At 45.7% G+C, this 26,315-nt stretch overlaps 3 protein-coding genes across 6 annotated transcripts in view; 2 read left to right on the top strand and 1 right to left on the bottom strand.

Moving 5' to 3' along the window:
* The first annotated feature begins 3 nt into the window (after positions 1–3).
* LOC125335630 (cytochrome b-245 chaperone 1) lies at positions 4–12,057 on the top strand. The gene is made up of 7 exons (XM_048323405.1): positions 4–153; positions 2,315–2,445; positions 3,566–3,607; positions 4,874–4,947; positions 5,879–5,975; positions 7,254–7,398; positions 7,936–12,057. Exons 2-7 carry the CDS (start codon positions 2,361–2,363, stop codon positions 8,063–8,065), a joined length of 573 nt encoding a protein of 190 aa, XP_048179362.1. The 5' UTR covers positions 4–153; positions 2,315–2,360; the 3' UTR covers positions 8,066–12,057.
* A 242-nt stretch (positions 12,058–12,299) lies between these two features.
* HEXD (hexosaminidase D) lies at positions 12,300–21,936 on the bottom strand. Its single transcript, XM_048323396.1, has 12 exons — positions 21,621–21,936; positions 21,173–21,282; positions 20,995–21,082; positions 20,105–20,269; positions 18,816–18,999; positions 17,459–17,530; positions 16,519–16,714; positions 15,767–15,849; positions 15,179–15,257; positions 15,000–15,101; positions 14,416–14,505; positions 12,300–13,569 (listed from the first exon to the last, which is right to left on the bottom strand). Exons 1-12 carry the CDS (start codon positions 21,684–21,686, stop codon positions 13,401–13,403), a joined length of 1,404 nt encoding a protein of 467 aa, XP_048179353.1. The 5' UTR covers positions 21,687–21,936; the 3' UTR covers positions 12,300–13,400.
* Positions 21,937–21,944: 8 nt separating this feature from the next.
* The window catches only part of OGFOD3 (2-oxoglutarate and iron dependent oxygenase domain containing 3), a 43,682-nt gene continuing 39,311 nt past the window's right edge, over positions 21,945–26,315 (top strand). For all 4 annotated transcript variants that reach the window (XR_007207504.1, XM_048323402.1, XM_048323401.1 and 1 more), the window contains exons 1-2: positions 21,945–22,068; positions 22,448–22,701. Coding sequence is in view for 3 of the 4 variants with exons in the window: in XM_048323402.1 (XP_048179359.1) it covers positions 21,980–22,068; positions 22,448–22,701 (343 nt within the window). In the remaining variant the exon portion in view is untranslated. The remainder of the gene's footprint in view (positions 22,069–22,447; positions 22,702–26,315) is intronic.

Below are 26,315 nucleotides of genomic sequence, written 5' to 3'. Positions count from 1 at the left end.
CCTCACGGGAGGGGAGGTTCGTGTCCCATCCTCTGCCCTCACCCAAAATGGCTGCGGGCGCGTCTGTCCATCCCTGAGGCGGGATTAGTGCTGAGGGCGCGGGACGCGGAGGCGGCCGCGGATCCCTTTAGAACGCGGCTGGAGCCCGGGCAGGTACCGCGGGGACGGGGCTGGGAGAGGGTGAAGGAGGAGGGGGGGGGGGGCTCTCAGATTCCCCACGCGTGGGGGAGCAAACCCCATCTTGGGTGGGTTTTGGCAGGGCCGGTCCCTGGATGGGGAGTGTCCTCCCCTCCCTGAGGGGGAGAGCAGGCTGTGGGGAGGTGGGAGTAGGTGCAGGATTGGGAGGTAAAGAAAAATGAGCTCTGTAAAGAAAATTCACCTGATGTGTGGTCCTGACTTGATGGCTGTTGGTGGTGAAGATTTCAAGGTGTTCCTTCTAATGGCTTTTTCTGGCTCGCCCTCAACCGAGAGCTTGGGAGAAGCATGAGAATGTTATTTTGATGCTGGAGATCAGTTCAGTGTCAAACCAGACAAATTCAAGCAAAATTGAGTTCATAGCAGCCCAAAAATACCTCTTTCTCTGTAATTATAACGTTGTAGTAAAGCTCTTGCATTCGCTTAAAGGGGCATTTATGGTTTATTTATTAAATGTAACTTTAGAAGCTGCTTTGGTCCTTTTTGTTCCAAAGTCTGTCTCTTGCAAGCAACAGCCTGTGAGAGACAATGCCATTGATGTTGAGTGTCCAGCATTAAACTAAGATTGGCATTTGCCTGGTTGAACTTCACTAAATTAATATAGGGGTAGATATCAAAGTTTGCGTTAATGCACTTAACTGATATGTGTGAGAATTATGTTTTAAGTAGGGTGTAATATTTGTGAAATGCAACCAGATTTCTGCAGTGATCTCGATGTATTTGATAACAGGCAGGAGAAGACGTTGTAGAAATATTTTCCGGTGTATTGAGAGCAACTCACAGGAGTCATTTGAAAATTAAAATTTGATGCTTGACATCCGGAGGAGATGGAGCGTGTCTTATGCATAAGTGCTTTTGGCTCTTTCGGTTTCAGATGCTCTCAGATGTGTTGCTAAGAGATTAAAATCAGAGTTGTGGGTGTTTTTTGTTTAACTGAAAAGACCTGGCTAAATCTGCTCCCCTGGAGCTTTGTATCCAAACTTCCAGAATTGCAGGAATGTCTTCTTGCATCCAAGAACAGCAGGATAACTAAAGGACTGAAAATCGCACTTGCCATTTGTAAGAACTTGGATGTGCTCAGACCTGCTCTCTCTGTGTTTTCCATGGTTATTCAAAACCTGATGAATGTTGGCATTTTCTGGAAACCTGTTATCATGGGTAGCTAACTGCAGCTTAATGCCAGCCTCCTGGAACTGGTTCTGTGGGACAGGCTGCCCGGGGAAGTTGTGGAGTCACCATCCCTGGAAGTGTTCAAAAAACATATAGGTGTGGTGCTTAAGGACATGGTTTAGTGGTGGACTGCGCAGTGCTGGGTTAGTGGTTGGGCTTCATGATTTTAAAGGTCTTTCTCACCCTAAACAACTCTGATTCTATGCTGTAAAATAGTAAAAACGTACTGAAAATGCTGCATGGGGTTACCCAGCTCGTACTGGTTTTAATCAGTACCTTTCTTTTTAGTCTCTACTGTTAGTTTCTGCCTAGGCTGAAGGCATGGTCTTGGTGGGGATGGACAAACATACTTTTGTTGGGAGCTTCTCGTTATATTCTTGAGGTGGCTTGGGACATGGGAATGCCTTCTGTGGCATTATGGGATGCTGGCAGTGTTTGGCTGTAGCTGGTGTGTCATCAGGGGTGAGAGACCCCCCATGTCAGAGGGGCAGAAGGCTGCACTGTCCTGCCCCAGCTCCCAGACTAGTCCTTCACCCTTTGAGCTCGCAGGAAAAATGCTGTCAAAGAGGTTTCCATTCCTCTTGCTGTTTTATTTGTTTGAAGGGCTGCATGAATTAGCAACAACATTGTTCTGGGTTCTTGTTTTTCACATTTTTCTTCTGGAATGTGATTATAATAGAAAGAGACTTTTACCCCCAAAATGAGAACTTTCTTCCGAGAGTTCAGATTCATGTTGTTGTTATGCAAGTCTCCACATGACAGTTTTACTTTGTGGTTGTTTTCAGTGTACATGTTGCTCTTCCTGTGCAAAAAGACTGTGTTCTTACCCTGGACATCTTTTATAGTCTAGATTAAGAGTTGGTAAGTCCTGAAAAATGCTAGGAAGGGGAACTGGTGGAATCGTCGATGATTTAAAATTCTTGCTTTCTTTTTTTTTTTTTTGGTCCAGTGCGGTTTCATGAGTCAGACTGGGCTGTTGGGAGTTTCTTTTGAAGATGTACATGTTGGTTGAAAAACGCACGAGTTCCCATCTTCATCTAAAGAGGTCGCCTGGCATCCGATCCTGGTCTCTCTGTGTTGGTAAGACCACAGCATTCCTCAGCTTATTTCAGAGCTTGCTTTAAGGGAAGAGGGTCACTGAATAAATTTCTGGAAGAGCCCCTAGCGAAATGCCTGCCTTCCAGGTGTTTTCCTTTCCAGAAGAGGAATGGTTGTGCTTTGAACTCTTCCTTTATCATTGCCACTAAATGAATCTGGAGCCTCAGCGTGGCAGTTTCACTGTGAGACTGATCATTTTTCAGTCTCATCTGGAGAACCTCAGAGGCTCATGGATAGAATTTTAAGGGAGTCCTGAAAGCTCAAGAACAGAAAGTTTATTACGTGCCATGCAGCAATATAAATGTGAAGCTTCTGAAGGGGCTGTTTAGTTAGGTTGAAAAACATCTCAGTTTTCATGAGTGGAAGACTGGAGTGTGGCCATGCTGGGGTTGGATCATGCGTGTGGTTGATGGTGAGCTCCTAAGGACACCGTGTATGAAATGGGAAGTCATACAGGATGTTCTGAAAGGCATCTTTATAAGCACTACTGAATATGCAGGAAAAAGAAACTTGTTACGATTGTACTGAGAGAGCTGGTGGGGAAAATCTGACACATCCTGCTTTCCAGCTGAGTAGATCTCACTGCAGCAACACCACAACGATGTCATTGCTTTCAGGGATGCTGTTGAGAAGATCTTTGCAGTTGCAGCAGCCACTGGGGCATGGAATTCAGATGCTTCCTTCCTCCTCTCTGGGAGAAAGGAACTGGCAGTTTCTGACACAACTTTACTGCAAAAGTTTTCTTTTGGCTCCATGGAGCACTTAAAGGGGAAAATAACTGTTGCAAGATTTGTGTCAGCACACTCCAAGTTGTACTGTGCTGAGAGGAAGTATGGTGTAATGGTTAAATTGAGTCCCTCTGAGGTTTCCAGTTGTGTCACAAAATTTTTATTTCTGACCCCAGCCCCTGTGCTTTTGATGTCTTTGCAGAATGGAAGTTCTTTCATACTGAGTTCAGAGAAAAAAATAACTTGACTTTCATATAGTGATCTATGTTGCAGTCACGTTTGTCATTTTTTTGAAAAGTGATGTTTTTCATCAGGAAATTTTAGATGCTTTTTGAGCTGCTTATTTGTCCTAATTCTCTCCTCTTTCCTCCTAGGAATAGCCTCCATAGGTTTGGCTGCTGCTTATTATAGTGCAGGTAATGACCTATCACTTTTTGGGAAGAATTGTTTCTTTCCTGTTGATCTGTTTTTCATAGTGATGATTCCTCTGCAGCTTCTGGCTGGCCTTACAAAGGTAGTGGAGGTACCTCTCCCACTTTGTGGTGTGAATAATAAAACCAATAATAGCTGTTGCCTCTGTGACTTGCTGTGCTTTAATGCTCTATTTCTTACTCAGCCTGCTTTTCCATCTGCAAGTATTTTTAATAATGATATTTAGTACTCAGTGGCATTTTGTACTTTCAGTGTTTTATAAATGTGATTAGCTGGTCCTCACAGCTCTCCTGGGAAGACATGTAATGATTATTTGACACCATAATGAAATGATTACTTTGCCTTTGACGGAAGTTCTCTGTTTCTCTGGAAACTGTCACATCATCACTAGCAGGGATTACTCATCCGAGCACCTTTAGAGATCAGACAGCTACTGCTGCTTCCTCCCCCTGCAATACAGCAGACTGCACCAAATGCCAGCTGTCTTTCCATCGATGGGATTTATCCTGGAAGCTGCCCTGTGATTCTTGTGCTGCATCCTATTAACATCAAATTTTAAAACTTAATAGTGTGTAGGAATGTGCTACCAATACAACCCACGAATTTTTATTTAAAGAGCAAAATGCAGTGAAAGCTGCTTGAGCCACCAGCTAAATCAGCCTTGCTTTTCTTAAGACATTGCCACAAAGTTTTCTGAAACAATCCTGAGCACAGTTCTACTGTGCCTTCAGATAAAAACCTGAGTGAGCAAATTGTTCAGGCTGTGACATGTAAACATTTCCAGGACATGGAATGGAAATGTTTGTTTGTCAAGAGGACCAACTGCTTCCTTTTATGCAGAAACATGTTTGCTTCATTGAATTTTCGTTGTCCTTAAGTCCTCTGCAGCACAAATATTTGGTGTTTGACAGCAGGTTGGCAGTTTTGTGGATGCCTTTTAAAATGCCTTTGCTTGTAGAGAAGAGAAAGATGTGATGTTACAACCTTGCCAATAATACATATGCTTATAATTCTGCGTGGTTTGAAGCCCAGCGTGAATGAAGTCTCTGAAAAATATGAAGACTTTCTGTGTTTTCATCCTGGGAAAGAGCTGTAAAATAGCTTATAGTACAACTAAAGGCAAAAATGTTCCATCAGAGAAACCTTTTCTCCTTTTGTTGCTTTTAAAGGGAGCTTGTTGCTTTCAGGATTGTTTGAATACCAAAGAAGGGGGGAAAAAACTAAATTTATGCACTTTTTGCATTGTTCAGACAGCTTGGCATGGAAGCTTTTCTACATGGCTGGGTGTTTCTTTGTGGCAGCACAGAATCTGGAGCAGTGGGAGGTAAGATGCTGAACTCAGGAAATGAGTGTCTGTGAGTAGGAAGCAGTTGGCAGATGCTGATTCCAGCAGCCCCACGCACTTGCTTAGTCCAAACAGAAAAGTTATGCTTTTCGTTTTGAGGAAACCCTCTGGGGTTGCTATACAGGGACTAGAATTAGGGCAATAAATCTTTCACTACACAAGCATGAAAATTTGAAGCTAAACATAGGGGTATTTTTAAAGGGAGACTTTCCCCAAAATGTTCTGTCATATAAAAGAGGGAGGATGATCAGCACATTCAGCTGCACAACGTGATTTTGAACTTACCCTTCAAGCTAATGGCAGAGCAACCATTAAATAAAGGAGCTCTAACCTTCCAGACTGCTCAGCTGTTTTTCTCTGGGACAAGCATGGTGTATGCTGGTTTAGAATCTCGTGGATGTTGATTTGGTAGGAGCAGGACTGAGAGCAATAAGCCACCTTGTCACCTTGCTGACCTGAGTTGTGTTAGAATGAGCAACTCACCTAAAGAGAATGAGATCCTCTTTTCAGCGAATGTCAGGGGTATTTGAGATCTGTGTAAGCCTGGCCCACAGAGCACAGCACTGGAATGTCAAATTCACCAGAAGTGAAAATTAAGGGAGTTACAAGTTGGTGTTCAAATTTGCTTCTAGGCAATGTTTTTATTACATGAGAAATGTGGCAAGAGGGACAATGAACCCACTTCTGACTCCCTACTAGAAGTCACAGGAGATATGGTAAAGTCTCTGTTAAAACCAAGAGCAAGATTGTGATTTTCAGAGTCTAATAATAGAGGAATGTCTCTAAACTAGCTGTGTATTTTTCTGTTACCAAGATTTTTTTCCCACAGAACTATTTTTATTTTACTTTGAAGCATAGCTAGTGGTGGTGTTTTCAGGAAAATCGTAATTTTTATTTTTCAATTTTTCAGGAAGCTGTATTTGATAAGAACAAGGGAACACTCTGCCTAAAAACATTCAATCTCTACAAGAAATTATTGACCTTGTCAAAAGGAGGCAATGAACAAGGTGAGAAAGCAGCATCTGTGGTAGAAAATGTGATGAGCAGCAGAAGAGATGGATATGTGCCCATTTAATAGCTTCTCTGGAGTTCTGTACTCAAATTAAGTCACATCTGCTTCTAGATCTGCTTTGTTCCCAAGCAGCAGATGTAACAACCTGCCTCTCAGGGCCCAAATGCTTCTTCTCAGTGTGCTGAATGCATCTTGTTAATTATTTTAATCCAAGGTAACTAGGCCTACACATTGCTTTCCATAATAATCGTAGCCATTCCTTTGGGATGTTAATGTGCAGGTTTACCTTTCCCTTGGCTAGCCTGCTTGGCAGCTGGGACTGGTGGAAAAACTTAAATATTGGATCCAGAAGTCGAGATTCCTGTAATCACATCTGCTTTGGGGAGCAGGCAAATGCTTAGATATCATATGCAAAGGCATGCTACATCCTGCAGATATAGAATATGCATTTAAAGCAGCATGTTCAGGAGGCTCAGATTAATGCAGTATTTGGGCTTCCTGTTGGATTAACAGAAGTTGCAGTATAGCCTGTGAGGTGGTTGAGTCATAGTGAATTGGGAGTTCTATTGCAAACTAGGATCTTCTATTCTATTGCAAAAGAAGGATCCTCTTCCATGTCAGAGTTTTTATTCTACTTCCTACTGTAAATCGAACCAGCTCTCAGTAAGCTCAGAAAAGTGGCCAAATTTGGAATGACCTTAAGCTGAATTGGTTTTTAAACAGTTCATTTTGGAGATGGAAGATGTAGAGAGAAAGATGTTTAATGTTTCTGAACTTTCCTTTAGGATACATGTTTTCATTGGGGAGCTGAGGACATCTCTTCCTCTTTGATAATATCTGGTTTAGGATATTAGGTTTAGGATTTGCGTGAGGATGCAGAGATCAGCAGGTGCTCTGAGCAGTTAAATATTTCAGTATTTGTTCAGTCTCAGGAGACTGAACACCTGTTTGCTTACTCTGTACAGAAAAATAGTTTAAACTGCCATTAAAGCAAGTGGGAAACATGAGTAATAAAGGGTACCTCAGTGCCTGGCAGGCTGTACATCTTGTTCCTTAGGGCCTGTACAGCTACAATGTGCTGCATCCACACCTGTGGATGTTTGTTTTCCCCGAGCAGCTCGGCAGCTGTTTGCTGCTGCAGGACTGCCCCGCTTGTGTGGGATCACAGCAGTGGTGCCCAAGACCGGGGTCCCCATCACCCAAGGCACCAGTGGCAGTGCTCAGGCTTTGCAGTCATGCTAACAGCTGCCTTGTTTTCCCCATCTCTTTGCAGTCGTGGCTATGCTGAATGAGATCCGCGATGTGAACGTGGAAGAGGAGACCGTGCGCTATTTTGGGAAGGGTTACCTGGTCGTGCTGCGGTTTGTCACTGGATTCTCACACCCGCTCACTCAGAGCGCAGTGTTGGGCTGCAGAAGGTGCAGTGTGGACTTTTTAAAATTAGAATGTGTAAGGTGGGAAATGCCAATCACGTGGGTCAGTAATAGCCAACTCTTATATCTAAGCTCAGTTTTCAAACTTGCTGGTACGACCTTGTGTTACTCAGTTTAACCTTTCAAACCCCATAATGTTTCCATTTGCAGACATTTGGGTAACACCGTCTATCAGGATCATATTTAGATATCTAAGATCCTTTTAGTGCTGCACATCTGCTGGAGTTGCCTTCTTCAGCTATGCAATGGCAGAGGGGAGTAATTCTAGTTAGCAAACATTCAGTGTATTAGTTAACAGAAAATTTATCTTAAGCACTGATAATAAGGAACCTTGCAGCAGGGACTGGGGAAAGGACTGATTTGTCCTGATGTGGAAGGAATGGCTTGGTGTGGCATGCTGTCAGCCATACTTTGCCCAAATGACTTTCCCTCTAGCCAGTTATTCTCAGGAATTAGCATGCCTGTTCTTGTCTTGTCAGCACCACAGCTCCACTAACTTCCATTGTTTCTTCTTTTCCACAGTGATGTGGAAGCAGTTGCCAAACTCATTACTAGTTTTCTGGGACTGGACAGAGTAGAGACCCCACAAGATTTCTCCCAGAGCAGCGAAACAGAGGCAAGTGATGCAGATGAACCACAGGTTAAATACTGATAGTCATTGTGAACTGAAGCAAGCAGAGGCTTTCAAACATCTGGAAAATATTCTGATCGTTCTTCAGAAAAAGAAATCCCTCACAGCCTTGACCTGGGCATTTCTCAACACCTGCATTTACAATGGGAGGAACCTGTCGTAGGGCACATTGTTTAGTGCTAAACTGCTTCAAGACCCTGCATGTGGACACTGCTGGCTTTTGAGCTTTGTCAGCTCATCAAACTTGTCTAGGAATAGTTATTTATTAATGAATTGGCTTGAGATAATTGCTTTTCCATTAATGAAGTGATGATACAGATGTGAACTTATGCTTATTGCAAACATTTGCTGCAGGTACAGTATATGAAATGTAGAAGAGTTGAATTTGTAACTCATAACACAATGCTTTGAGGTTTTCCTTTCAATATATGCAATTAGGGGATGCAGATTAGTGGCACTTTTATGTTCTCTACTACTGACTTGCCATTGGATATCTGTGGAAATTAAAGTCTGAGTGCCTCTCTTGGAATTCTAAATACCAGGCTGAGCAACCCGTAACCTTGTCTTAACTTATCTCGGACTCACCAAGGAGCCAGAAATAGTAAAGGAAAAATGATCTTTGGGATGTTCTACCTTAATCCTGTTCTGCTTAACTTCTGGGCAGGACAGAATAATCTTTCTCTAGACCTCAATGTTTACTATTGAAACTGTGTATTTAGAAAGGAAGCAGGGACATGTGTAACTTTAGGTAGGGAAAAGACTGATGTCAAACAAGATGGTAGCCTAGAGTTGTTTAGTATTTCCTCACTTGAAATGATACCGAAGTGCTAAATAATAACTTTTTTAAGGTAGCTGGCATAGATTCAATGTTTGACTTGTAGCTGTGTTTTACTCCAGGTGTGTGGTGTCCTCTGTTCTGACTGATGATTTCACAAATAGTTGAAACATAATTTTTTTCAAGGTATTTCTGAAGTGAAAGCTACCTCTGTTAGTCAGCATATTCTGTCTAGAACTAGTACTCCATCATGCTTACGTTAACATATCAGTTCAACAAAGAAATTGTAAAAAGCTGAAAGTTCCTTCAACATGGTACAGCTGCTTGTACTGTAGTTCACTAGGTTTTATTTAGCAATCTCATGGTCTTTAGACCTGATTTAGGAAATATTTACATAGTTACTTCTAGGAGATCTGAACAGGGTACGAGGTAACTGTGTTGTCTGCTTTCACGGTGGGCCAGCAGGAAATGCCTCCTGGCAGCAGCCTCTCTAGGATTTAAAAGGGCCTGTGTTCTTGTTTCCAGTCACTCTACCTCTACAGAGAGAAAGCTCTGAAAAGCTTTTAGTAGAAGCCACGTCCTGTTGTGTGTTCCAGCTTGGTCCGAAGCTGAGCACCTGCTCATCAAAGAACAGCTTGGACCAAGATTTCCCTTCCAGCCGTTCAGACCTAGGATGTGAGCTGAGAGGCAAAGGCTCGGGCTGTCAGTGGGAAGGTACTCACACTGCAACAGGGAGATGGCTGTTGATGTAGCTTGTCTGCAGCACAGAAGTGGGTCTGTTTCCTTTAAATAAGACAAAAAACTTGTAATCACATCAGGTATCAATACAGACCTCTGCTGTGTATGAACGTGGGAAAATGAGGTTGCAGGCAATTAGCTAACTTTGCCTTTCTTCTGAAGCACAGCTGTAAGCGAAGCATAATCATTAAACCTATTCAAAAAATACTGCAGGGTGTTACACTTGTAGAGTTGCTCATTTAAATCCACTGTAATGTATACCTCAGGTAACGCTCATTTTAGAGAGAGGAGAATGAGATTTGGGATTTGGAGGACTCTTTTTTTCCCCCCCACAGTGTAAAATGAGAACGGTGAGTGTTCCCAGCACTTCCAGTAAGAAGTAATGTCCTAGAGTATGTGATGGTATAATGGAAGCACGAGGGCTCAGCCTGTGGTAACTGCTGCTTTGTACCAAGGATATTCAGAGGGCATTCTTGGTGTGCATTGCACTTACTCTGTGCCCATGGAGTGGACCATGGATAAAACAGACAAAACTACCTGCCTTTAGTCTTAGCTATGCTGGCTTTCATTTGTATTCCCATGAGAGCTGACATTCCATGGAAGATAGAAACCACACTGTAGTTTTCCAGTTCAAAATCAGCTTTTGAAAGGTACATCTGTTGCTCTAACCCTGCACTGCATCATGTGTCGTGCTTCTGCTGAGCTATAGTGCATCCAGCTTGCTGTGCATTCATGGTGTTAGTCATGTGTGTACTTATGGACTATGCAATATCCTCTACAAAGACTAAAACGGTGTAAGGAAAACTCAGAATCTATAGAAAGGGGAATGACCTATAGTAAGGTACAATGTAACTTGAAATACATCCTGTGGAGTAAGTTGCCTGTTGAGTTGATGTGCAGTGATCACCTCTTTAGAGGTGCTTTCTAGTATCCCACTCAACACCTCAGTATCCTGCTGCGGTAGGCAGGGGGGGATGGCTGCTGCCATGCACTGTGTGTCTGGGAGGAATATTTTGATTCCTCAGCCTTTCACTTGGAGCAGCTGGTGCCATCCTCTCTCGTGCCATTTCCATTTTGCATTTGGCAGCTGTCACTGTACCAACAAGTACAGTTTCAGTGGGAGCCTGAGTTCTGTAGTCTGAGCTAACAGGACGGGGCCCTGAGGACATTCTGCCAGGCTCTGGGTGCTGCCTGCGGGGCTGTGTCAGGCACTGCTGGCTGATGCACCCGGGAGCTTCCTGTGGCACTGATCTATCTGAGCCTCTCTGAGCTTGGAAATGGGACACTGCACCAGTGTTATCACAGGCTGATGGGGTTTTCTCTTGTATTTCTCTTGATCCACGTTTGGAGCTTCTGCCCTCAAAAACTTTATTGTTTGTAGTTGGAAGACATGGCCAGATGTGATGCAGTAACTGTGTGCATGTATAATTAACTTGCAATTGCTGTTCACATGGATTTGGTTGTGGCAATGTCTGTGCTCCTCAGCAATGTTATCAGCTTGAAGAACTGTGGAAAGCAGGTGCTAACTCAGGACAGGTTCCACTCTTCCTCTTTGGACAAGTCCTCTCTCATCCTTCTCTTCTGCCACTTTTTGCCATTCTGCCAAAGGCTTTTCTGGATGGCTTTCCTCACTTCTCTTAGGCCCAGCAAAGTCAAAGGCCCAGGAAACAGAGCCTTACATGTGCCTGCTGTAAAGTGACTTGTTCTCAAAGGAATGATGTGAAAGACTAGTTTTGGTTAGGAAATTAGGTACTCCTAGAAGACTATTACAGCAGATGTACTCATTAACTTTTGCATTTCAGGCCAGCTAGAGACTTGTACCTGGACAGCTGTAGTTTGCTTGACTTAAAAATTATTTAAAAACCTGGATAGCAGACCTTAGGTTAGATCTAACACCCTGACCCCTAAAACCAACCCCTTCTGTCATATCCTTTACCAAGCTGTGTGGTAAGTGCCACTTGGCAGATGGTTCAGCTTATGTTTGAGCAGCACAGTGGCAGCTCCTCGCATGGCTGTTGTGGGATGGGATTGTGGCCTTGGCTGCTGCAGCGAGCAAAAGCCAGAGTGCATCTGTACAGAGGGAGAGCACTGCTTTATGTAAGATGCAACCTCATATTCTGGTACTTCACAATGAAATACTCCATTCCTAGCATCAATTGTGCAAGTCTCAAAGAAAAGCAAAATATTTATAGTTGAGCTCTGACTCTTGGACTGTATTTATGAAGTTACACAGATACCAAAACCTTAGCTGGCTTACATAATAAATAAAGCGTGCTAGTTCTGACAGTGTCGTAGATTGCTGGGAGGCAAAAATACTTCTGGAAAATGTTTAGAAAGTGCTTTTTTTTTTTAACTTTAAAATTGCAAGTAGAATTTCAGCAAGGCCTTGTTGAACTGCCTTTTTTTAAAAAATGTTCATTGGTAAAATCAACTTTGATAACTTGTTTTGCATCACTGTAGTATTTTGTATTGTTTTTAATTAAAATTATTAAAATATTAATGGCTGTCTAAATTATTCCTTGGAACAGATCTACTGAAGGAGTTAACCAGAGGGAGGACAGAATAGAGGAAGCCCAAATACCTGCTTAGAAGTGACCCTGCTGACACTTTTGCAGCAGTCCAGCTTTTAATTCCATGTAAGCTGATAGATCCAACTCTCCACTGGTGAATATTTCCATCTTCCCTCCTTTAAACCGAACCAACATGCCACACACACGAAAAAGAAGCACATTTCCACAAACATTTTGAGTATCAAAGGTTTTATTCAAGTAAAATAAAGATCTTGTTTAGTTTAATCTATGTGACAAGGATACACAGCAATTGATTCTTTTTAGATAAAAATCTGCATGTGGACCTAGTAACTGAGGCTCTCATTGAGTAAGCTGAAGCTTGTCTTAGGCTGTAGTTTTACTTCCTGTATCTCAGGATTTGTTCCAAGAAAATTTCAATACCGGTGCTTCCAAAAAAATTTAAAGAAAGGAATAAGTGAAGCAAAAAAATTTAAATATTTGGAATATTCATGGTGAAGTAACATACTTAAATACAATACTTCTGAATTATTCCCATTTTGGTGATTATCTCAATTCTCCAGTAAAGTCCCCAAAATACATTGCTGTACATTATGAACAGTTTGACATTAAAGCAGAATAAACCAGCACTGCTTCCTCATATTTAGTAACTTTAGTCATGGCTCAGATAGGGAGAAACCTGGAAGTGCAGGTTGCAGTTTCAGGTTTTACACAGCTGAACAGATGCCTCAGTGAGTGGGATGGTGCTTTTCTGGGGGAATGAGACTACACTGAGCTTAGGTGATACAGCCCAATGTGTTGAGGCAGTTTTCCCTCCAAGCCCAGGTGCCACTGCCTCAGGAGCTCCCTCTTGCCCATGATGGAATGGTAGGACACAACTCAGAACACAGCTGACAGATGAAGGAGTTATGGTACAGAACATGACCCTAACATTTTTAAAGTATCCTAAATATTAGGGTAGAACTTTGCCAGGTCATTGTTATGTAAGAGTCTATTGCTACAAATCCTGAATTTGGAAGAAACTGGGTTTTTCTCCTGCCTTGTAAGAGAGTGAGCTGTGACTCACTCCTGCAGTTATGCAAGGGGAGCAAACCTGACTTACAGGCAGGTGAATTAAAGCTCAGCATGTGTTATGGCAGGAAAATTGAGCTGAAGTGTATAATGCTAATAAATTCCTTCATGCCTTCAGGTCACTTTTGCTTAACCACAGTTGATGCTTCAACTCTCAAGATGACAAATTCCAGCTCAAGGACTAGTTGCTGATTTTCACTAGCCATGTTTTCCCAGGGAATGAGTCAGACTAATTGAAATGCCCCTAATTTTGTGCTTTTATTGCTTCGTCTAAATCATCCACCACTTGCTGCAGCTTCTGTAGGCTGGGGTGGACATTCTCCTCCATCCATTCCTCTATAGTACACTTGTGGAAAACTTGCTCCATGGCTGCTTGGAGGTCTTGCACCACAGCATTCCACTTGGAGAGAAGACTGAGCAGAAATGAGAAGAAACAATGACATTTGCAGGTGAGATCTGCCTCAAGGGAGGGTTGGCTGCCAGGCCTTTGGAAGGGAGTACTGTCCTTAAAACCACTTTACAGGAAAAGAAGCATCTGGTACAAGAGCCCAAAGGACTTGATTTTGTTCAGATGGCAAAAGGTTGATGCTGTTTCTGTTTAAGTTCCATTAATTTTGGCACTTTCCTCATGCAAAGACTTTTGAAGTACCAAAATGTAAGCTCAAAAAAACACTATACACCTTTTAAATGTAACTGAAACCCACTGTGAGACTCGTTAGGAATTTAATTCTGGGTTTTATCAGAAAGAGTAGATGCAGTTGGATATTCACCTTACCACAGCAAAAAAAATTATAAATTAACCTTTTAGCATGAATTGGCATAATGTCTAGGAGAAGTTCTGAAAAGCCCATGGTGACAGGGAACAAGGGGAAGGGCCTGGCTTTATTCCAAGCCCTGCCTGGAATCTGGCCCAGGGTGAGCTCCTACACCAAGGCCAACCTCTGCTTAAGGTGCAGCAGGACTGCAGGAGTAACACGGGAGAGGCTTTTGGAGACCAATTTCGTACTTGTTCTCAAAGAAGACAGGCAAAGATAAAATTAGAATCATAGAATAGTTTGGGTTGGAAGAGAACTTTGAAAATCATCTAGTTCCAACCCAAATATGTTGTATAAAAACATATTATGGATACTTTGTCTGATTCCCACTGATGCTTCTGAGATAATTATAGAAAGAGGTAAGGACTCACAACTCTCTGTACCTGAGTGCCCAAAATACGTCAGACTTTTATTTACCCTGTAATGCAAAACAAGTGGTGTTACCTGACTGCATCTGGCTGGAAGTGGTGCATTATGATAGGATGAATAATCTTCCTTTTCCTGTGGTAGGGGCTGAACCAGCCTGTGACATACCTGGAAATGGATGTTAGTGGGAGCAGTGATGAAACAGCAGCAATGTCTGTGTTTGTCACCGACAGGGACGCGGGGAAGGCTTTAGCTGAACTCCTGCACAGAGATGATGCTTAAGGAGTAAGTTTATTTAAGTCTGTATATCTTTGGAATTAGCTTGTGAAAGATGATCACCTGATCATCTGCTGCAATATAAGTTTTATTACAAGCTCCTTTTTTTTTTGTAACTGCGCCACTCAAAATTTTCACTTTAAATAGCAGTAAAATGTAATTAAGGAAAGAACTAGATGCTTCAAACAAAGCAGCATACAGTATTTAGAATTTTGCTGAAATATTTTACATTTTCATCTAAATATTATGTTCTGCTGAGGTGTTAATGACACCTGAAATGCAGAGCTTGATATTTAAATCACTTTTCTGGAGTTGTGCCCCACTTTGAGATGATACAGCTCCAACACTCCTGCAGCCAGGCAGAGAATCAACATAACCCCCATTACCTGTTCCTTTCGAGAAGTTCATCCACTGATGACTTGAGGTAGAAACTAACTTGTGTCACAAGTGTGAGGATATTGCTCCCAGGAAAGGTCCCCAGACTTGTGCTGTCCAAAGAGGATCTGTTAGTTTCTGAACTTACCACACAAGGAGAAACACCTGAGTTCTGCAGCTGGAATTTTACCTCATGAAAGTATCAATTTCCAGGTTAGACATTCCCAGGAGCTTTTCCACATTTTCTTTAACCTTTTCAGAATAGCCACCTGGTAGAAGACAGTGGAAATGAGTAAAGAGCCTAAGAAACCAAAATGTTCATACAAGAAGGGTTTTCTGGAGTGTTCTGCATTGGCTTAGTAGTTCCCGTTTGGTGAAAAATTTTTTAAAAGGTAAAATGGAAATAAAAGAAGGAAAAAACACTTGTGGGTGGGAGCAGGAGCTGCAGTGGTCTCATTTATACATCACTATTGTTTCAAATCAGTTTGAAAAGCAATTCTGCATCTTAAATTTATTTTTTAATATAAGCATGAAGTTTTTGACCATTTGTGTGTTAGATCACAAGAAATGATGAGTATACAATGGCTATTTTTAAATACTTAGGCCAAGAGGCTTCTCTGCTCCCATAGTGCAAATTGTAATTTATTGTTCATAATTCAGGCTGTGATCAATTCAGCAAATCACCTCAAAATATAACAAGCCTGTGCCAACCTTAGGGCAAGGTCACTTCACTCCTGTGCTAAGCATTAGCTGAGAGAGAAGAAAGTTGTCATTGTACCATTCTCTAGTGCCTGCAGACACACAGCCAGTGATGGAATTGCCACGGGGAGAAGCTCACACAAAACAGAGAAGTGATCGTACCTACAGAAGAAAACATCCCTTAATTGCACATTTTACTGTTAGAACATACTAAACAATGGGAAATTTTAATATTTCAATCACTAAAATTCAAAGAGCCTTAGAAACATCAGTTTCTGTTTCAGAGAAGGGATCACTTTTCTCTGCAATGTGAAGTATTCCTGTTTTACTAGTAAGAACAGATACAAACCAAATTCTCAAGGCAAATTAGGATAAGAAAGTGGAATTCAACTCTCTGGTATTCCCTTAGACCTCCTGACTTGCATAAAAATGTTTTACTCCTTCATTACATGAACAAGTTCTTGTCTCTTATGCAATTTCACTGTATTTGAGTTCCCATCAGACATTCAGATAGACACACCATACATGAACTACAGTGTCTATGAGCAGTTCAAGGTGGCACAAAATCCATTCAAGCCTTCAAACCCAATCTGCTGGTGGTGGTGTCCCCAGAGCCATTCCTCCTGCTGGTTAGTGCTGTAGAGCTGATTGGAACTCTGAAATCCACCCTTCATAGTCCAGGGGTGAGGCCCAGCAGTTACTGACAGGAAGGACTGCAGGGTTGCAAAGTTCCCTTCTAAATCCCCAGCTTCCCTGTACCTCCTAGGGAGCTTTTGGGTGGAAGTTTGCTTATCTGTGACCCTTGGAACCACACAAGAGGCTGTTGCTCACCTCTGCCAGCCGGTCAGCGCGATACCTTCCAGGACATCAGCAGGGCTCCTGCTCGCCACCTGCAGCCACCCCAGCTGGTTCCTGAGGTGGTGCCCAATCAGTGTTAGAGACTGATTCACTCCCGTGGCTCCCTTAAAGGCACTTGCAGACCACACCTTGGAGAAGCCACACCTGCGGTACTTCTCTATGAGCTGCACTGCAGTGAGACACAAAGGCACACGCACAGGATGAGCTTTCTCCAGTTTCAGCCCTGACTGCAGTGAAGAGGATCACAGCTCCAGATCCAACAGGCTGCTGAGCCTCTTCCTGTCAAGCTTTGAGCATCAGCAAGGATGGGGGGATTTGACACCCCATCTGAGCAGCCTTTTGAGTGGATGTCCTCCTATTTTCATGTGCCACTTACTGTATTCCACTCCCTTGTATTGCAACCATGCTAAGAGCTGTGAGCATGTAATAAGCATACACAACATCTGACAGCTGATTCTTCTTGCAACAAAGAAAATACCTGCATGCATGGTAGATGCCTGACTGGAGCCTTTAGAAGCTTCCCTTTGAATTCTATAGATGTATGAAGCCTTGAAGCTTCTTTTGCAGAGCTGTTCAGTACAGAGTTATGTGCTCCTACTGGTGTTAATGCAAGGAGAGTTAATGTAATAATGCTTGTGGAAAACCTCTGAATCTCCTATGAGTAATTCCATAGCTCTGCTGAAAAGAATTAAGCAGCATACAATGCAAATCATTCATAGGGGAAACATAAATAGAAAATAAGTAATAGCAACTATGATGTGAAATCATACAAGGGCTGTATTTATGCTATTAAAGCAATAAAAACCAATTTAACAAAACCAGAATGTTTTGGTGTCCAACTAAGGTATGTTTAAATGATAGAATTTTGCTTTGGCTATTTTACTTCTACACAGCTCAGCAGAGAAGTACAAACCTTTGCCCTCCACGTCGATGTCTGCTGCGTAGTCCCAGATCATCAGCTGCACCAGCTGTGGGACCCCAGACCCTGAAAGGAACAGAGGTTTTCTAAGTAATGGAAAACAGCCAGTTAAAATGAGAGCTCAGTACAGGGTACTGGTGCAGCAGCACATGACTAGAACTTTGGCTTGTCACTTACAGTGAAGTGCCCTGAGCATTTTCAGCCTGGCCAGGACTTGGCACATGCCCGGGGCCACTGTCCTCAGGCATCGTGAAACCACTAATATGGAGGAGCAGTGGCAATATATCAGAGACCCCATTCGCCCCAAGCCCACCTCATTCTCAGCTCCTTGCATCTCTGTGTGTACCACTGGCAGAGCTCTACACACAAGATTTAGCTAAATTCAAATGTAACATTCACCCTTTCACTTACAGAGTGCCTGGGCTGTGTTTGCACAGAATGTAGCTTTTCAAGATGCCTTTGAAGTACAAGTAAAGATACAAATTTAGCTTTAAAGCCTTTTATAATCAACTACACAGCTAGCTGTAAACATGTGAAACTGACCCCTACAGAAACAGCAGTAAATTGTGCAGAAATTCAGTATTTTAACTCCATCACATTTTAATTTGCTGAGTCCATTACTGCCTGTGGCAGTAGAGTGCACTTAGCTAGATCTGTACTGCTCTTGTGGAACTCCGTGGGTCCCACCTGCATTTTTGGGGATGATTTCCTGCTATCAAAGCCTTGAATAGGTCAGTCACTGCTAGATGAGCTGCACAGCTCTTCCTGGTACTGTCTAAATCTGTTTGCGGCAGCCATGTAAGGCAGCTCTGAAAATGCTGGAACTCCATCTATGCTCAGACTACTCAAATTTTAGTAGTGGTTTGGTATTTTTCAACAAACAAGACCTGTGATGTCAAGGTCTTGGAGCTACCCCACAATTCAGTATCAAAGTCCTCATGATGTGCACCATGATCACAAAGATGCTCACAGGGCTGCAGCTTCTCTGTGGGAGTTTGCACCACTGGGACCAGGTGCTGCAAAGGGCAGCAACAAACATTAGAAGGTGGTGAGAAGCACAGAGATTTAGACTTGGACCACAAATGTCAACAGGTTGTTGTTTCAATGTGTAAAGAAAGTAGAATTGATGGCAGCCACTGCAGGGTGAGCGTTTTGTGATGGAAAACTAAAGTGTTCAGACTGGCCCACACTCACACAGGAGTGTGACAGCCCAGGACTGAGTGCTTCTATTCTCTAGTCAAACTGACCACCCCTCAACTCTTGTCAGATTTGTTTTCATTATATTCAGCTGCCAACCAATCTGTTTTACCTGGCTGTGTAAACCTGCCTCACCCCATCGCTGGTCACACACCTGCCAGGGTTTCCTCACTCATCCCCCTGAGCATGTCGTCCCACACGATGGGTGTCACCATGGGGTAGGATGAGGCCAAACAAGTGGCAACTGCTTTTATGTGGGATAAGCACAGCTTCTCTGGAGTGTTGTCTTGCTGCTGCAGCCACTGCTTTGACTCCTCTCCTTCGCCAAGGCAGTAGACCTGAAACACCAAGCAAATAATCCTGACTTCTTGTATAGAACTAGAGAAAGTGAGTTAGACAATATTCAAAACCTTTGCCCAGATGTGACCCACTGAGTGGACACATTCAAAAGCACCTCTCAGTGCTGAAGACACTGCAGGCATTTCTATCAGTCTGCAGAAGACTGTGGCCATGATTACATGCATCACTTAAGGGAATTTTCCTGCAGGAATTAAAATATCTACATGCCCTATTTGCCTTTGGAAGGTCTGTCCTTGGAAGTAGCTCTCACCACATTTATTCACTTCAAATCTTGCAACACATCAGGACCTGAGGTAGATAAAATGAGTTCCTATCTCGGGGAAGGAGATCATCCAAATGTGGGTCTAGAAGTGACTTGGGGACATGTCCAAAGGTGGCCCAGCATACTTGGTCCCATGCAGAGAGTGAATGCTTTAAAATTTGCTGGTTTAGAGCAGGTTTTATTAAAACATGTTTATTCTACATAAATAGCATTTTGCTTTAAAAAAGCTGCAGCTACCTGGCTAACCTTCCCACCAGTTTCAACAGAACAGGATACAAAATGTTAAACTAAGATCAGTACAGGTAAGTGGTCACAATGAATTCCAGGGATCTGTGTGCCATCAGGATGGTTTTAAGAAACTATGGACAAGAGAAACTTGAGTTTTCTCCTTTCTCAAGGAGACAAACTACCAAGATAAAAAACCCAACACTTCCCACCACAAAAGGGCTTACTTTGAGTAACTTGGCCAGAATAATGAGCCAACATCTCACATCAAACTTACAGGATTCTTAATGAACAGCTCTAATTGATATCTCACTTCAAATACTGACTTGACCTAAACCCAAATGCTGAGTTAGCTTTAAGAAGCTGCTTTCAATACTTTGATATTACACTCGTACCTATGGAAATGGCAACCTGTGCTACTGGAATCAGTAAAAAGACTTTTGTCAAAAGACTTTTCTACACTGGCTTGAGTGGTGTTTTCCGTCCCCAAAATCCCACCCAAATGTGGCCTGGGCACCACTGAAATGCAGAAGCCTTAGCCCTTACTATCATTCCTCAAAAGAAAATGAACATTGCTGGCTCAAGAGAAGTCCCACCTCATCACATCCGATGTGAAACCACTGTAAGTCCTCGTGCAGGGCCATGACCTGGTCAATCATGGCTTTGACCAGTGCCAGCGACTCCTCCTTGTGCGGGTTCAGGGTGTTGGGCAGCGCCTTCACCTCCCGGAGATGGGCAAACTCCCTGTGCTTCAGCACAAACTGCAAGGGAAAGGGGAGCTCGGGGACAGCTGCAACGTGAGGGGACAGCAGCGTCCTCCTGTCACCGAGGCTCTGAGGGCAGGTGTCCTGCTAAACCTGGGGTTTGACTTGACTGAGCCCCGGGGACAGGCTGGGGGGCACAGCTGCTGCTCCACGGTGCTGGGGAGTCTCTGACCCACAAAGCACCTCACAGGGTGGGTGAAGGAAACAGGGAGGTCACTGCAGTGTGACCCTGATGTCAAATCCTGTAGCTGGCAGAGCTGGATAACCAGAGCACTGGGACTCGGATGGGAAATTTCCCAACACAGAATCACAGGCTGGTTCAGGCTGGAAGGGACTCCAGTGACTCCTCTGGCCCCACCTCCCTGTTCCAGCCGAGCCACCCCAGAGCACAGGGCACAGGACCGTGTCCTGATGGTTCTGGAATATCCCCTGTGAGGGAGACTCCACACGCTCTCTGGGCAATCTTTTCAACACTCGGTCACTGCACAGGAAAGAAGTTTTTCCTCGTGCTCAGGTGAAACTTCCCGGGCATCAGTTTCTGCCCAGAACTACACACAGTGCTCCAGATGTCACCATCCGAGCAGAGGGGCAGGATCACTCCCTGCCCTGCTGGCAGTGCTCTTCCTACTGCACCCCGGGATCCCACCGGCCTTGTTGTCCCCGTGGGCACTGCTGGCTCAGCACACCCCCACTCTCACCCAGCCCAGCACACCCCTGCTCACCTCCATGTGCCCGAAGCTCTGCACCAGCGGCACCACGTCCAGGCCCTGCGCCCGCACCCGGCTCAGCAGCGCCCGGAGCTCCGCGGGGCTGCGGGACAGCGACACATCAGTGCCCGCTGGGCACGGCCCCGGGGCACCTGTGGGTATGCAGAGCTACCTGTGGGGTACACGGCGGTACCTGTAGGCGTGGGGTGCCCGCAGCAGCTCCAGCGGCCCCGTGTACGGGAAGGTGTCCTCATATTCCAGCAGCAGCCCGGTGGCACCCAGGGCGCGGAGCAGTGGCAGCACCTGCAGGAGGGAGGGGACAGTGGCGATGCAGCTGGGCTATGACAAGTGCCACCACCCTGTTCCCCTCTCACCTGCACCAGGTATATCCCTCACCTGAGCCCAATACATCCCTTACTTGTGCCACACACATCATCCCTCACCCGCCCCAGGTTCATCCCTCACCTGCTCCAGACACGTCCCTCACCTACACCACGTTCATCCCTCACCTGCTCCAGACGCATCCCTCACCCGCCCCGGGTTCATTCCACACCTGCCGCAGACACATCCCTCACCTGCTCCAAGTTCATCCCTCACCCGCCCCAGGTTCATCCCTCACCCGCCCCGGGTTCCTCCCTCACCTGCTCCAGGTACTGCGCGCGCGGCGCGGCTCCCTTCAGATCCAGGTGCACCAGGCGCCGCCGCATGCTCTACCCTCGATTGCTTTGGCCTGCCGCCGCGCCGTCCTGGCACACCCCGCCCGGCCGCGTCCCGCTGTGCCGGCCCCGCTGTCCCGGCGCTGCCCGCCCGCGCCCTGCTGTCCCGGTGTCCGTTGTCCCGCTGTCCCCGTGTCCCGGTGTCCCAGTGCCGCCCCTCCGCCGCTCCCGGCTCTGCGCTGGATCCTCCGACTCCCTCTCGGTGGCCGAGCGCAGGCAGGCAGGCAGGCCGGCAGGCCAGGGTGAGGCACGCCGAGCTCATCGCTCTAGCCGAAGGAGGCGCGATGGCTCCGCAGCGGCGGGCGCTGCCCCGCGGCCCCGACAGCGCCGGGCCGGGGCCGGGGCCGGGCCGCGGCGGCCGCCGGCACAGCAGGTACCGGCGCGGGGCCCTGGCCGGCACCTCCTGCCCGCTGTCCCGGGGGCGGTGGTGCCCAGGCCCGGCGGCGCTGCGGCTCCCGGGGGAGCCCCGGTGGGGAGGCGGTCGCGCAGCGCCGGGCCCGGGAGCGGGAGGGAACCGCGTGTGTTTGTAAGGCGTGTGTTGTGCTCCGAATCAGGGGTCCCGCCGGGGAAGGGGCCGGGAGTGGGAGGGAACCGCGTGTGTTTGTAAGGCGTGTGTTTGTAAGGCGTGTGTTGTGCTCCGAACCAGGGGTCCCGCCGGTATGGGCCCGGGGCTCCCCGGTATCGGCCAGGGCGGTCCCTCCCCGCTCGCACTGTCCCTCGCTCATGGGGCCCGTTCTGTGCTCCCTCCGCAGCGCTAGGAAGGGCAGATTCCAGCAGGATCCCCGGGGAAGGTGGCTGAAGGCAGCGATCCTCCTGCTGCTGTCCGCTGCGGCCGGCGGCGGCCTCGTGGTGTGGAGCCGCCTCCGCGCCGAGGGTGGGATCCCCGAGGGTGGAACCCCTGGAGAGGCGGTCACCGAGGTGCTGGCACATCGCAGCGACAGCCTGCGGGACAAGTTCGTCGAGATCCCCTGCTCGGAGGACTACGACAGGCACAAACGATTTGAAGGTAACGGGACAGGGCTGTCCGAAGTGGATGGCGGTGCTCAGAGGGCAGGAGCAGCCTGGCTGCTGCCTGGGCCTGGGAACCAAACTTGGGCTGTAAAACTCCCGTGCTTGCAGCAAACTCCTGGTCACTGTCTCTTGGCTAAAGCCCCAAACGCTCGTGCCCCTTGGGCCAGCCCAGAATTCTGAGTTGATTCTGAGTTGATTATTTTTCTGTCATTCCTACATAACTCTCTTCTGAAACTGCTTTGGTTGGACTCTATGAAATAAACCTTTTGCTAAGTCTGTTTCTGGTTTCTTTCATACTCTGTTGATTCCTGTAATAGGCTTGTTGAGTGAGTTTGCTGCTGGTCAGTACCGTACGGGGTGTGGAGTGGAACTGATTCAGGACATTGTCTGTGCCACCAGCATGCGGTGATTGTACAAGTGCCACCTTCTGACACGCTTGTTCTGAGATGTGTGGCTGCCAGTAGCTTTGCGGGGTGCCTGCAAAGCACTTCTTTGTGTCTTTCAGCTGAGCCTGTTTTCTGTCAAATTGGTACCTGTTCCCCCTGGCACTTTTCTTTTTTTGGAGTGTTGGTGTTGGTTCTTCAAGAGACATGGAAGATTTTAATCTTCTCTACAAAGAGCAGTGGGAGTCTGACTTGCAGCTTCCGTGGATGAGCAGTGCTGATGTTCTCTTTCAGATTTGCAAAGTGTGTTGTGGTGAACATTTTTAGTTGGTACAGCCGCCAGAGAGCAGCTCTGCTCTTGGTTTTTGTCGGCATGTCTGGCTGTGTGTTGACTGATAAGCTGATGGATCTACAAAAAGTAATACATCTGAGTTAAGTTTTTAGCCAAATTGGTGGTTGTATCTGGTTCATGATGTTGCTGAGAAAACATTTGCTGACACAAAGCTGGAGGCTGGAAGAAGCTGCTTGGAGCTGAGGAAGAACAAAGGTGATCAAGGGGCTGGAGAACCTCTCAGGAAAGCCTCAGGGTGCTGGGTTTCCTTTCCCTGGAGAGGGCTCAGGGAGAACACGTCCCAGTACTCCAGTACTTAAAGCGAAGCTACAGAGGACAGAAGCTCTGCCTTTGCAAGGAGCTACATGGAGAAGACAAGGCACAGTGGGTACAGCTTGCATTGGGCAAGGTTTCATCTTGATGTAAGAAAGAAATCTTTACAGAGAGAACACTCAGTCACTGGAACAACCTCCCCAAGGATGCAGTGCAGACCCTGTGACTGAGGGTTTCCAGGGTGTGACTGAGCATTGTGCTAGGTAATCTTATCCAGGCTCTCTTGACCACAAAAAGCTGAACCAGATGATCTTTGGAGGTCCTTTCCCACCTGGGCTGTTCTGTGGTTCTGCAATTTTTAACTTTCTTCTGTGCCAGTTCTGACAGAAAGTGTTTGACAGGTTGCAGCCCCCTGTGCTCTTCAGGTGGCTGGTCCTGGTGCTGTTGGTCAAAAAGACTTATTAAACAAAAGTTCATATACGGTCTGGTGTCACATAGTTTTTCCTCAGTGCTGCTACTGAAGCGTCTTTTTTTGGAGGATTCATCCTAAATGTTATTTAGACCAAGAAAACTGTCTTGGTACGGTAGGTTTTTTTTTTTTGACAGAACACATGAAAACATATGTTCTGTGTTAACTTTTCATAATTACTGTGAGGGGAAACTGCTGCTGGCTGCATTTGCATAGTGCAAGGCCAGAGAAAACTGCAGCTGGAGATTTGGTTGTGATTGAACTGAGGCTAAAAGTCTCTGGATTCTGCTACTGTGGTGTTTGCTTACCAAAAGAAAGCCCCCAAACCAACAAAACCTTATTTTTGCCTTCCCTGGCTTGCAAGAGCAATTTTTTGAGCTGTGGACTTGCGGTCTGGGCCATCCCTCCAGTTACTCTTTTCATTGTTTCCTTTCTATTCTTTAATTTTCATTCTATTCTTTTCACTGTAAGGAAAGCTGGAACTTCAGGGTGGGCAGGAACTTCAAGCACATCTCTCCAGGAAAAGGAATGGACGTGTTCTTCATTTCTGGGGGTATCCTGGGGAGCAGCAGGCTGCAGAGTGAGGTGTCACCTCTTGGCTTTGTATGGGGACCATTGACTCGCCTTTCTAATTAGCTGTTCGCTTGGTGCTGCTGCTCAAGTGCCGTGATTGATGTGGGTTAGGAGCGGTGAGCCGCTGTTAGCTGGTGAATTGCAGCCGAGCTGCCAGCGAGCTCTGTGCTGGGCTTTTCCCCACGCGAGGGTGGTGATGAGCTGCGGAGGAGCTTTGTGTGTGTCCCGTTCCCCGCAGCCGAGCGAGGCAGAAAATGTGGATTATGGATCAGCTCGGCAGCTTTAGGCACTTGGGAAGTAGGTTTCTGTCACTCAATAGCTTTTTATTCTCACTCTTTACTCTGGCGTGGCACCCACAGCTGTGGGCTCTGTGTCAGGAGGAGACGCATTCCTGTCACTGCTCAGTGTCTGATGCTCAGCTGTGAAGTTTCCACAGCTAAAATGAGCTTTTTATTTATGCACCTGTCCCTGCTTCCAGCTGAACTTGGTGCAACTGAGCTTCCAGTTTGCTTCAAGTGATTTGGTAGCTGGTGTCAGAACAGGATTTATTTCCATAGCACTGCCTGCCTCTAAACATGCTTCATACCAAATAAAATTTGCTATGTTTCAGAGGCCAAGCACTTAACTGATTATATTTGCAGAAGGTTGGGTGCTATATGAGCACAGTCTCACCTGCATTCTAAGCTCTGTGGCCAGATCTTGGCCATTTCTGTTCTCCTGAGACACGTTAACTACTTACACCTACTGTGGCTACTGTGCGTGATGAAACCTTACTTCTCCTGTGTGTTGACATTTTGTGTCAGTGCACAAAGCATCCATGGCCACTGCCCAGGAGACAGAGTTAAGGTGCTTTTCCAGAGACAAGGTCAGGGGAAGTGGAAAGCAGAGATGCCTGGAAAGGTCTAAGGCAGACTGCTGTGGGGATGGCAGCTGTAAATCTTTGCCTGCTCTTGTCTGGCTTTGAGGTGGATTGTTCCTGCCCAGGACAGGACATGGAATAAGATGATCTCCAAAGTCCCTTCCAACCAAACTTTTCTATGATCCTGTGCATCAGGGGAACATGTTAATGGAGCTTTTTCCTCCTGTGAATTATCTCTGTCTCAGCAGTAAGTGGTTCTTGGCTAAATACCACTAAGTAGGAGACACTTAAATACCCCTAAGTAGGTGCACTTTGGGCGCTTGGTCCTTTGTGTTACATTCGGGTTTTTGTGCTGAACAGGAGCAGGGGCCAGAGACAGTACTTGTGTTTTTACATGTTTTGGTATGTTCCTCCTTTACCTTGATTTGCCCGATAGCCAAAGCTGATGGTGCCTTATTAGATAAAGGGATGGTTTTGTGTCTGCTGGGCACACATCTGTGGAAGCTACTGGTTACTTGCCATATTAATCTGAATTTCTCCTGAGATTCTCCAGGTATGCCTTTGACACTTTATTGTTCACATGTGCCATGGTCTCTAAGGCAAAGAGGACACATTCTTACTGCCAGAATTGTTTTCAGACTGTTCTGATTTTTCCTTAGAATTCGCCCAGTGTTTGTGCTGTATTGTTGGTACCTGACTGACTTTATGCTGGACTACATTT

This window comes from Corvus hawaiiensis, chromosome 19, assembly GCF_020740725.1.
Source record: "Corvus hawaiiensis isolate bCorHaw1 chromosome 19, bCorHaw1.pri.cur, whole genome shotgun sequence".
NCBI classification, from domain to species: domain Eukaryota; kingdom Metazoa; phylum Chordata; class Aves; order Passeriformes; family Corvidae; genus Corvus; species Corvus hawaiiensis.
This window is presented reverse-complemented; position numbering and strand designations above follow the sequence as displayed.

What these genes read in the sequence shown, in the direction of transcription:
- LOC125335630 (XM_048323405.1), top strand. Translation starts at nt 2,361, where the DNA reads ATGTACATGTTGGTTGAAAAACGCACGAGTTCCCATCTTCATCTAAAG. An exon ending in ATCCTGGTCTCTCTGTGTTG is followed by an intron (nt 2,446 to 3,565) that starts GTAAGACCACAG and finishes CTTTCCTCCTAG; the next exon opens with GAATAGCCTCCATAGGTTTG. An exon ending in AAAAGGAGGCAATGAACAAG is followed by an intron (nt 5,976 to 7,253) that starts GTGAGAAAGCAG and finishes ATCTCTTTGCAG; the next exon opens with TCGTGGCTATGCTGAATGAG.
- HEXD (XM_048323396.1), bottom strand. Translation starts at nt 21,686, where the DNA reads ATGCGGCGGCGCCTGGTGCACCTGGATCTGAAGGGAGCCGCGCCGCGC. An exon ending in CGGGCACCCCACGCCTACAG is followed by an intron (nt 21,083 to 21,172) that starts GTACCGCCGTGT and finishes GCTGTCCCGCAG; the next exon opens with CCCCGCGGAGCTCCGGGCGC. An exon ending in GAACTTCTCGAAAGGAACAG is followed by an intron (nt 14,506 to 14,999) that starts GTAATGGGGGTT and finishes ATCCATTTCCAG; the next exon opens with GTATGTCACAGGCTGGTTCA.